The 12,721-nt window shown below is 39.1% G+C and overlaps 1 protein-coding gene across 1 annotated transcript in view; it reads right to left on the bottom strand.

The window, feature by feature from the left end:
- The window catches only part of LOC103247032 (uncharacterized), a 73,785-nt gene that overhangs the window by 53,985 nt on the left and 7,079 nt on the right, over positions 1-12,721 (bottom strand). Inside the window, exon 4 of the mRNA XM_073004867.1 lies at positions 7,566-7,919. Within this exon, the coding sequence (XP_072860968.1) occupies positions 7,605-7,919 (315 nt within the window). The 3' untranslated portion in view covers positions 7,566-7,604. The remainder of the gene's footprint in view (positions 1-7,565; positions 7,920-12,721) is intronic.

A 12,721-nucleotide genomic window follows, 5' to 3' on the forward strand; every position in this document is an offset into this window, starting at 1 on the left:
AAGAATTTCATTAATATTTTGAAAGGGATGGCACTGAATCTATAGCTTGGTTTGGGCAGTATGGTCGCTTTAACAATATTATTTTTTTCAATCTATAAACATGAAATGTCTTGCCATTTTTTTTGCGTCCTCTTCAACTATTTTCATCACAGTTTTATAATTTTTATTTTACAGATTGTTCACAACCTTGGTTCAATTTATTCCTAGGTCTGTTTTTGTGTGGCTATAGTAAATAAGATTGCTTTCTCGATTTCTTTTTCAGACAGTTCATTATTGGCATATAGAAACTATACTGATTTTTGTGGGTTTATTTTGGATCCTGAGACTTTATTGAATTCACTGATCCATTCTAAGGTTTTTTGGTGGACTCTGTAGGTCTTTCTATACAAGATTATGTCTCCTGCAAATAGGGACAATTTAATGCCTCCTTTCCAGTTTAGTTGCACTTTATTTCTTCCCTTGTGTGATTGCTATGGTGAGGATTTCCAGTAATATGCTGAATAAGAATGGTGAAGGTGGGGATCTTTTTTTTTTTTCCTCAGGTAAACTCTCAACTTTTCCCCATTCAGTAAGACATTAGTTGTGGGTTTTTCACATATGGCTTTTATTCTATTGGAGTATATTCCTTCTATATTTATTTGGTTAAAGTTTTTATTGTGAGAGGATGTTGAATACTTTTTCCTACTTGCAAGCTAAGTTAATTTTCATTTTCCTTTCTTTTCTTTTTTTTTTTTTCACCAAGGTTGTAGTTCAATGGCATGATAATAGCTCACTACAACCTCAAACTCCTGGGCTCAAGCAATCCTCCCACCTCAGCTTGAACAGTTGGGACTACAAGTGCATGCCACATGCCTAATTTTTTTTAAAAAGACAGGGTCTCACTATGTTACCCAGGCTGGGATGTTGAATTTTATTAAATGCTTTTTCTGCATCATTTGAGACAATCGTATGGTTTTGTCCTTAATTCTGTTCATGTGATATATCATATTTATTGATTTGCATATGTGGAACCATCCTTTCATTCCACTTGATCATGGTATATTACCTTTTATGTGCTTTTGAATTTGGTTTCCAAGTATTTTGTTGAATATTTTTGTATCTGTGTTTATCAGGGGTATTGACCTGCAGTTTTCTTTTTTTGTTGTTGTGTCCTTGTCAGGTTTTGGAATGACAGTAATGTTGGCCTCATAGAATGTGTTTGGAGGAGTTCCCTCCCCTTCAACTTTTTGGAATAATTTGAGAAGAAATGGTGTTAGAAATGTTTGGTAGAATTCAACAGTAGTCATCTGGTCCTTGGCTTTTCATTGTTGGGAGATGTTTTTATTACTCCAATCTTATTACTTGTTGGTCTGTTGAAGTTTTCTATTTCTTCCTGGTTCAATATTTGTAGGTTGTATGTTTCCAGGAATTTATCCCTTTCCTCTAGGTTTTCCAATTTCTTAGCATAAAGTTGTTCATAATAGTCTTAATGATCCTTTACATTCTGTGGTACCAGTTGTAAAGTCTACTTTTTTCAATGCTGTTTTTATTTATTTGGTTCTTTCTAACTATAATTTTGTGCACATTAAACAACCTCTCTCCCCCTCACCCTCCCCCTTATCCCGAGGCTCTGGTAACTACTATTCTACTCTCTAATTTATGAGATTAACTTTTTAAACTTCCACATATGAGAATATGCAGTATTTGTCTTTCTGTACCTGCTTATTTCACTTGGTACAGTGTCTTCTAGGTTCATCCACATTGCAATAAATGACAGGATTTCATTCTTCTTTATGCCTAATAAGCAATTGTGTATGTATATCACATGTTCTTTGTTTCTCCTTCTATGTAGAGACAGGGTCTCACCATGTTGCCCAGGCTGTACTTAAACCCCTGGGTTCAAGTGATCGTCCCACCAAAGGCATGGAATCAGTAGCTTCAGGACTCTACCTGGTGCTTTGTTTTCCTATGACTGAGTTGGTACCTAAGTTATAAGACAAAGTTCTCTGTATACTTTCCTCTCCTTTCCCCAAGTGGAAAGTATCTTTATCCCAGAGCTGCATTGCCTGGAATTAGAGAGGTAAGGCAGCATTCTTTTATCTGTGACAGCTGGTGTTGCACTAAGTCACATGCATCCTAAGTCCACTCCTCTGAGACAAGTGCAGCCCCAAGTCTTGCCCAAGGACTATAGTCCTTGTAATCTGACTGCTACTCAAATGTATGGGGCTCAAGGCTACTTTAGTCAACTGGACATGGATCCAGCCAGACTCATGTTCCTCCCACTGGAGCTGAGGATTCGCTTCTGCCCAGGGCTGGTCTAAATGCTTCCTCCATGGGTACCAGCAGAATTCCTCCCTGAACTGTGTTCCATTGTGACAGAGCAGTACTGAGTTCCAATGCAAAGTCTCACACTCACTTTGCTTTTTCTCCTGCAAGCACACAGATTTTTCTGTCTGCACTGCTCTGCCACAGGGTAAGGGAGGGGTGGTGCAGGCAATGAAAGAATATTTTTCTTATGACCCATAAATGCCATTTTTCTTGATATTGTGTTAAAATCAGGTACTGTGATTAGTGACCTGAATTTTTTTTTGTTTTTATGAAGGTGTTTTCTTGCACAGATAGTTCAATTTTGTGTTTCTGAGAGGAGATGGTTGCTGGAGGGTTCTATTTGGCTACCTTGCTCTGCCTTTTTGATGTTTCGTTTTTCTATGTGGACGTTATAATTAACGTGTATGGTTTCAAAACAAGAGAAAGAAATCTATTGGAATTTTTGTTGGACTCTAACTAAAATTATAAATTTATGAAAATTGACATTTCAAGTAATATTGAGATTTCCAGTGCAAAAACACTGTGTGCCTTTATATTTGATTCAATCTAATTTTGTTACTATTAGGAGTAAATAACAACACAGTATCCTTAGAAAGATTTTGAATACTAATAAAAGAGTAAGGATGTCAACATACCATGTCAAATACCTGAGAAAAAATTTTAAATTGTGAACTCCAGATGTTCCCAAATATTAGGGATGATGTTATAGAAATAACATGGAGATCGTAACTGACTTTTAAAACTCTGTGTATAAAATAGAACATAACTTATAAAGAATTTCAATAAATAGGTATTGAATGAAGGTCTATAAATTATTCTCCAAGCACAGTCTATAATTGAAAACACTGGAGTAAACATTTGTAACAGATGCAAGTTAGGATTGTCCAACCTAATCTCACACCAGAATTCTATGCAAAAGATTCAAAGAAAATTATGGAGGATACAGCAAAGAGCTGGTCTGATTTTTAGACTGACGTGAATGGAAGCATTTTATGTAATACTATAATTGGATTAACTGTGATTCATTAACATGTGGAATAACTTGGGACAACTGCATTAATTTTACCCTTTCTACTACCCGAGCCTCCACCTCTCCACAGTCAGTATACACATCACCTTATACCCAGTGTGATTTGTACCCCATCTCTATGCCATCCTCTATTTCAATAACATGACCTATTTCATGCAAATTATTGATCCACCTGAAAAATTATGTTTTGTATACATATATATGTGTGTGTATACACACACATTCACATAGAAAATAAGCTTCATGAAGTCAGGGATGGGTGTGGGGGTCAGAGAGTGCTCACTGCTTGTCTGCTGAATGGGGACTGTGGTTGCCCTTGCATGACTCCTTTAGGGTTTTTTGAGTGTTTCATTCAATAAACACCTGTTTGTTGTATTTGGTAGGTGACCATTCCTTTACTTGTAAGATGGAGCCCTACCCTGTCTACCCATCTTTGCTGCAGAACCATTTACTGTCTTGTTCATTGGGCTCATATTTTTCCTCTCATTCACTCCTTACTAGTCCACTGAGCACTATTGTCTACCAGGAATGTGCAAGGCCCAGTGACACAGACAGCATAGCTTGAGTCTTGCCTTTGAAGGACTCCACGAGCAGTGCGAAGGGTGGAGAAGGGAAGAGAGATGTGAACTTGAGCATATAACTTCATGCAGGTTATAGGTACAGATCACACAGATATTCAGACAGGCTGAAGAGGGAGGAGGGCAAGCTTTGCTAACTTATCACTTGGCCTGCTTGCCTGTAAATCGGAGATGGTTAGAAAGAAGACAACCACCCTTTTGGGACTGACAGAAGGATAGTCACACCTACAGCTGCTGCAATATATTTGTTCTCCCCTCTATGTCTGCAATGATGGAGCTTTGACCAGATTTCCACCAGCTGCTCAGGTCTCTCACACCATGTAAGTGCCACACTGACTCAGGGACCTCACACTGTATAAGTGCTATACTGGCTTGGGCACCTCACACATCTTTCTCTTGGCATCTGCTTACTTTGTTGAGGGCCCAAAGACTGTCAGAGAAACACAGGACAGTAAAGACCACTTAGGAATATCCAGGTCTCTCATTTTGCTGGAGAGAATGCTGAGATCAGAGGGAGAATGAGGAGAGTGTTGCATGGCATGTGTCAGAGAGAGTACTGCAGCCCAGGTGTCCTGAATCCCACACCAGGCATCTTTCTGGGGCACAACCTTTTTTTCCAGGTGTCGGAAGGAGAACATGTGGATCAATGCTGGGCCATGCAGAGACCACATGTCTGCAATTAGAAGCATCCTGGATGGATCCTGGAGACATGGACAGTGCGCATAGTCACAGAAGCTGTGAGTTAGAAGGAGCTCATCTTACTCAACACCCCTGTCTGGCATGTACATTCCTTCCAAATCCTTGCTTTCTTTTCCCAGGAACAGATAATTTACAGCTTCCCAAGCCAGCCCATTTCATTTTCAAACAATGCTATTACAGTTATTCCTTATGCTATCTAATAACTCCAGAAAGAATTTTCTCTTATCTTACCTAAGCCCACAAAGGCAGTGCATCTAAGAGTCAGCAAGAGTCACAGTGTTCATGGGCTTAGGGAACCCCACAGTGCTGATATGACTGCAGTGACCACAGACTTAGGTCACAATACTCAATGCCCTTTGAATATGTGGAAAGTCTTTTCAAAAAGGATGGATACAAACAAACCTACACTGTGAAGGTTGGAATAAATACCTAACTCTTCATCTATTGATATGCAGAAATTGATGAACATCCACAAGTATCCAGAAAACAAGACCCCATCAAACAAACCAAATAAGGCAATCCAGGAATGACAGAAATCCAGAAGTGATGGAGATATGTGACCTCTCAGACAGGGAATTCAAAATAGCTGTCTTGAGGAAGCTCAACAAACTTCGAGATAACACAGAGAAGGAATTCAGAATTCTATCAGATAAATTTTAAAAGGAGATTGAAACACTTTTAAAAAACAGAAATTCTGGAGCTGAAAAATTCAATTGACAAAAAATACATTAATTGGCTGAAAAATACACCAGTCTTTCAAGAGCAAAACTGATCAAGCAGAAAACTTATTGAGCATGAAGACAGGTTATATAAAAATACACAGAGAAAAAAAAAAAGGATTTAAAAAAGCATGCCTATAAGAACCAGACAATAGCCTCAAAAGGGCAAATCTGAAAGTTATTAGCCTTAAAGAGGATACAGAGAAAGAGATAGCAAGATAGAAAGGTTATTCAAAGAAATAATAACAGACAGTTTACCAAAGGTAGACAGAAAGATGAATATCCAGGTTTAAGAAGGTCATAAGAAACAGCAAATGACTCAACCCAAATTAGACAATCTCAAGGCATAAAATAAACTCTCAAACTTCAAAGATAAAGAAGGGATTTTAAAAGCAGCATGGGAAAAGAAGCAAATAACATATAAAGCAGTTCCCATACATCTGGCAGCAGACTTCTCAGTGGAAATCTTATAGCCCAGGGATGACATATTCAAAAACCTGAAGAAAAAAATATTCAACCTGGAATATTATATCCTACAAAAATATCCTTCAAACCTGAAGGACAAATAAAGACTTTCCCAAACAAAAGTTGAAGGATTTTGTCAACATCAGACTTGTCTTACAAAAAATACTAAAGATAGTTCTTCGTTCTAAAATAAAAAGATGTTAACAAACAACAAAAATCATCTGAATGTATAAAACTCATTAGCAATAGTAACTAGACAGACAAATACAGAATACTCTAACACTACAATTGCAATGTGTAAACCACACACATATTTAGTAGGAAGACTAAGATACAAATTTATAATACAAAAAATAATAACTACAACACCTTTTTAAGAGATAGGCATACAAAGATAAAGGTAGACACATCAAAAAGTGAAAATGCAAGGGGATGGAGTTAAAGTGTATATTTAAAAATTTTTAAAAATTGTTTGTCATTTAATTTTCTTTGTAATTAGAGTTAAGTGGTCATCAGTTTAAAATAATTGGTTATATTTGCAAGCCTCATGGTAACCACAAAACAACCAACCTATAAAAGATACATTAAAGGCCTGGCGCGGTGGTTCACACCTGTAATTCCAGCACTTTGGGAGGCCGAGACAGGCGGATCACGAGGTCAGGAGATCGAGACCATCCTGGCTAACATGGTGAAACCCTCTCTCTACTAAAAATACAAAAATTAGCCAGGCGTGGTGGCAGGCACCTGTAGTCCCAGCTACACGGGAGCTGAGGCAGGAGAATGGCATGAACCCGGGAAGTGGAGTTTGCAGTGAGTGGAGATCATAACACTGCACTCCAGCCTAGGCAACAGAGCGAGACTCCGTCTCAAAAAAAAAAAAAAAAGGATACATTAAAAATAAACCATGATTCCCAGGCAAGATGGCCAAATAGGAACAGCTCCGGTCTGCAGCCCCCAGCAAGACCAATGCAGAAGGCAGGTGATTTATGCATTTCAAAATGAGATACCTGGTTCTTCTCACTGGGACTGGTTAGACATTAGGTGCCGCCGAAGAGGGTGAGCAGAAGCAGGGTGGGGCACTGCCTCACCCGGGAAATGCAAGGGGTTGGGAACTGCCTCCCATAGCCAAGGGAAGCTGTGAGGGACCATGCCATGAGGGATGGTGCTATCTGGCCCAGATACTACACTTTTCCCATGGTATTCACGACCTGCAGAGCGGGAGATTCCCTTGGTTCCCTACAGCACAGGGCCCTGGGTTTCAAGCACAAAACTGGGCAGCTATTTAGGCAGACACTGAGTCAGCTGCAAGAGTTTTTTGGTTTTTTTGTTTGTTTGTTTCATACCTCAGTAGCCCCTGGAATGCCAGCAAGACAGAACCAATCACTCCCCTGGAAAGGAGGCTGAAGCCAGGGAGCTAAGTGGTCTTGCTCAGCAGATCTCACCCCCACAGAGCTCAGCAAGCTAAAATCCAGTGGCTTGAAATTCTTGCTGCCAGCACAGCAGTCTGAATTTAAAATGGGGATGCTTGAGCTTGGTGGGGGGAGGGGCATCTGCCATTACTGAGGCTTGAGTAGGTGGTTTTCCCCTCATAGTGTAAACAAACTCCCCAGGAAGTTTGAACTCGGTGAAGCCCACCGAAGCACCACAAAGCCGTTATAGTCAGACTGCCTCTCTAGATTCCTCCCCTCTGGGGAGAGCATCTCTGAAAGAAAGGAAGAAACCTCAGTAGGGGCTTATAGATAAAACTCCCATCTCCCTGGGACATACCTGGGGTAAGAGGCAGCTGTGGGTGTAGCTTCAGCAGACTTAAAAGTTCCTGCCTGCCAGCTCTGAAGACAACAGCAGATATCTCAGCACAGTGCTCAAGCTCTGGTAAGGGAAAGACAGCCTCCTCAAGTAGGTCCCTGATTCCCACCATGCCTCCTGACAGGAAGACATCTCCCAGCAGGGGTCAACAGACACGTCATACAGGAGAGCTCTGGCTGGCATCTGGCAGGTGACCCTCTGGGATGAAGCTTCCAGAGGAAGGAGTAGGCAATAATCTTTGCTGTTCTGCAGCCTCCGCTTGTGATACCCAGGCAAACAGGGTCTGGAGTGGACCCCCAGCAAACTCCAGCAGACCTGCAGAAGAGAGGCCTGACTGTTAGAAGAAAACTAACAAACAGAAAGCAATACCATCAACATCAACAAAAAGGATGACCATGCAAAAACTCCATCCAAGGTCACCAACAGCAAAGACCAACTGTACATAAATCCACGAAGATGAGAAAAAAATCAGTGCAAAAAGGCTGAAAATTCCAAAAACCAGAATGCCTCTCTTCCTCCAAAGGATCACAGCTCCTCACCATCAAGGGAACAAAAATGAATGTAAAAATGAGTTTGACAAATTGACAGAAGTAGGCTTCAGAAGGTGGGTAACAACAAACTCCTCTGAGCTACAGGAGCATGTTGTAACCCAATGCAAGGAAGCTAAGAACCTTGATAAAAGGTTAAAGGAATTGCTAACAAGAATAACCAGTCTGAAGAAAAACATAAAAGATCTGATGGAGCTGAAAAACATAGTATGAGAATTTCATGAGGCATACACAAGTATCAGTGGCCAAATTGATCAAGCAGAAGAAAGGAGGTCAGAGGTTGAAGATCAACTCAATGAAATAAAGCATGAAGACAAGATTAGAGAAAAAGAATGAAAAGGAATGAACAAAGCCTCCAAGAAATTGGGAATATGTAAAAAGACCAAACCTATGTTTGATTGTTGTACTTGAAAGTGACGGGGAGAATGGAACCAAGTTGCAAAACACACTTCAGGGTATTATCCAGGAGAACATCCCCAATCTACCAAGACAGGCCAACATTCAAATTTAGAAAATGCAGAGAACACCATAAAGATACTCTTCAAGAAGAGCAACCCCAAAACACATAATCGTCAGATTCACTAAGGTTGAAATAAAGGAATAAATGTTAATGGCAGCTAGAAAGACAGGTTGGGCTACTCACAAAGGGAAGCCTATTAGACTAATAGCAGATCTCTCTGCAGAAAGCCTAGAAGCCAGAAGAGAGTGGGGGACAATATTCAATATCCTTGAAAAAAATTTTTTTCAACCCAGAATATCATATCCCACCAAACTAAGCTTCATAAGTGAAGGAGAAATAAAATCCTTTCAAGACAAGCAAATGCTGAGAGATTTTGTCACTACCAGGCCTGCCTTACAAGAGTTCCTGAAGGAAGCACTAAATGTGGAAAGAAACCAGTACTACCCACTGCAGAAACAAAATAAAATGTAAAAACCATAGACACTATGAAGAAACTGCATCAACTAATGGGCAAAACAACCAGCTAGCAGCTGGGTATGGTGGCTCACGCCTATAATCCCAGCACTTTGGGAGGCTGAGGTGGGCAAATCACAAGGTCAGGAGATTGAGACCTTCCCAGCTAACACGGTGAAACCCCGTCTCTACTAAAAAAATACAAAAAATTAGCCGGGTGTGGTGGTGGGCACCTGTAGTCCCAGCTACTCAGGAGGCTGAGGCAGGAGAATGGCGTGAACCCAGAAGGCAGAGTTTGCAGTGACCAAGATCACGCCACTGCACTCTAGCCTGGTCAACAGAGCAAGACTCAGTCTCAAAAATAAATAAATAACCAGCTAGCATCATAATGACAGAATCAAATTCACACATAACAATATTAACCTTAAATGTAAATGAGCTAAATACCCCAAGTGAAAAACAGAGAATGGCAAATTTGATAAAGAGTCAAAACCCATCAGTGTGCTGTATTCAGGAGACCATCTCATGTGCAAAGACAAACATAGGCTCAAAATAAAGGGATAGAGGAAGATTTACCAAGCAAATGGAAAGCAAAAGCAAACAAACAAACAAACGTTGCAATCTTAATCTCTGTTAGAACAGACTTTAAACCAACAAACATCAAAAAAGACAAAGAAGGGCATTACATACTGGTAAAAAGATCAAGGCAACAAGAAGAGCTAACTATTGTAAATATATATGCACCCAATACAGGAGAATCCAGATTCATAAAATAAGTTCTTAGAGACCTACAAAGAGACTTAAGACTCCCATATGATAATAGTGGGAGACTTTAACACTCTACTATCAATATTAGACAGATCGATGAGACAAACACTTAAGAAGAATATTCAGGACTTGAACACAGCTCTGGACCAAGTGGAACTAATAGACATCTACAGAACTCTCCACCCCAAATCAACAGAATATACATTCTTCTCAGCACCACATAGCACTTATTCTATAATTGACCACATAATTGGAAGTAAAACACTCTTCAGCAAATGCAGAAGAATAGAAATCATAACAAACATTCTCTCAGACCACAGTGCAATCAAATTAGAACTCAGAAATAAGAAACTCACCCAAAGTTGCACAATTACATGGAAACTGAATAACCTGCTCCTGAATGACTACTGGGTAAGTAACGAGACTTAGGCAGAAATAAATAACTTCTTTGAAACCAATGAGAACAAAGACACAACGTACCAGAATCTCAGCTAAAGCAGTGTTTAGAGGGAAATTTATAGCATTAAATGCCTTCAAAAGAGAATGGGAAAGATCTACAATTGAAACTCTAACATCACAATTAAAAGAACTAGAGAAGCAGGAGCAAACAAATTCACAAGCTAGCAGAAGACAAAAAATAACTAAGATGAGAGCAGAACTGGAGATAGAGACACAAAAACTCCTTCAAAAAATCAATGAATCGAGGAGCTGGTTTTTTGTAAATATTAACAAAACAGATAGCTAGCCAGACTAATTAAAAAAGAGAAGAGAGAAGAATCAAATAGACACAATAAAAAATGATAAATGGGAGATCACCTCTGATCCCACAGAAATACAAACTACCATCAGAGAATACTATAAACACCTCTACACAAATAACCTAGAAAGCCTAGAAGAAATTGATAAATTCCTGGACACACACACACCCTCCTAAGACTAAACCAGGAAGAAGTCAAATTCATGAATAAACCAACAAGAAGTTCTGAAATTGAGGCACTAATTAATAGCCTACCAACCAAAAAAAAGCCCAGGACCAGACGGATTCACAGCCAAAATCTACCAGAGGTACAAAGAGGACCTGGTACCATTCCTTCTGAAACTATTGCAAATAGAAAAAGAGGGAATCCTCCCTAACTCATTTTATAAGGCCAGCATCATCCTGATACCAAAACCTGGCAGAGACACAACAAAAAAAAGAAAATTTCAGGCCAATATCCCTGATGAACATCAATGCGAAAATCCTCAATAAAATACTGGCAAATTGAATCCAGCAGCACATTAAAAAGCTTATCCACGATGATCAAGTCAGCTTCATCCCTGGGATGCAAGACTAGTTCAATCTACACAAATCAATAAACGTAATCCATCACATAAACAGAACCAATGACAAAAACCAAATGATTATCTTAATAGATACAGAACATGCCTTTGATAAAATTCAACACCCCTTCATGCTATAAACACTCATAAACTAGGTATTGATGGACTACATCTCAAAATACTAAGAGTTATTTATGACAAACTCACTGCCACTATCATACTGAATGGGCAAAAGCTAGAAGCATTTCCTATGAAAACCAGCACAAGACAAAAATGCCCTCTCTCACCATTCCTTTTAAACATAGTATTGAATTTCTGGCCAGGGCAATCAGGCAAGAGAAAGAAATAAAGGGTACTCAAACAGGAAGACAGGAAGTCAAACTGTCTGTTTGCAGATGACATCATTGTATATTTAGAAAACTCCATCGTCTCAGCCCCAAAACTCTTTAGGCTGATAAACAACTTCAGCAAAGTCTTAGAATACAAAATCAATGTGCAAAAATCACAAGCATTCCTATACATCAGTAATAGACAAACAGAGTGATAAATCATGAGTGAACTCCCATTCACAATTGCTACAAAGAGAATAAAATACCTAGAAATACAACTTAAAAGGGATGTGAAGGATCTCTTCAAAGAAAACTACAAACCACTGCTCAAGAAAATAAGAGAGGACACAAATAAATGGAAAAACATTCCATGCCCATGGATAGGAAGACTCAGTATCATGAAAATGGCCATACTGCCCAAAGTAATTTATAGATTCAATGGTATTCCCATCAAGCTACCATGGACTTTCTTCAGGAAATTGGAAAAAACTACTTTAAATTTCACATGGAACCAAAACAGAGCCCATATAGACAAGACAATCCTAAGCAAAAAGAACAAAGCTGCAGGCATTACACTACCTGACTTCAAGCAATACTACATGGCTACAATAACAAAAACAGCATGGTACTGGTAACAAAACAGATATATAGACCAATGGAACAGAACAGAGGCCTCAGAAATAACACCACATATGTACAAACATCTGATCTTTGACAAACTTGACAAAAACAAGCAGTGGGGAAAGGATTCCATATTTAATAAATGATGTTGTGAAAACTGGCTAGCCACAGGCAGAAAACTGAGACTGAACCCCTTCCTTACACCTTATATGAAAATTAACTCAAGATGGATTAAAGATTTAAACATACAACCTAAAACCATAAAAACCCTAGGAAAAAACCTAGGCAATACCATTCAGGACATAAGCATGGGCAAAGACTTCATGACTAAAACACCAAAAGTAATTACAAAAAGCCAAAATTGACAAATGGGATCTAATTAAAGAGCTTCTGCACAGAAAAGGAAACTATCATCAGAGTGAAGACGCAACCTACAGAATGGGAGAAAATTTTTGCAATGTATCCATCTATCCACACAAAAGGCTAATATCCAGAATCTACAAGGAACTTAAACAAATTTACGAGAAAAAGAAAACCCATCAAAATTTGGGTGAAGGATATGAACAGACAGTTTACAAAAGAAGACATTTATGTGGCCAGCAAACATACGAAAAAAAG

Source organism: Chlorocebus sabaeus, chromosome 2, assembly GCF_047675955.1.
Source record: "Chlorocebus sabaeus isolate Y175 chromosome 2, mChlSab1.0.hap1, whole genome shotgun sequence".
Lineage (NCBI taxonomy): Eukaryota > Metazoa > Chordata > Mammalia > Primates > Cercopithecidae > Chlorocebus > Chlorocebus sabaeus.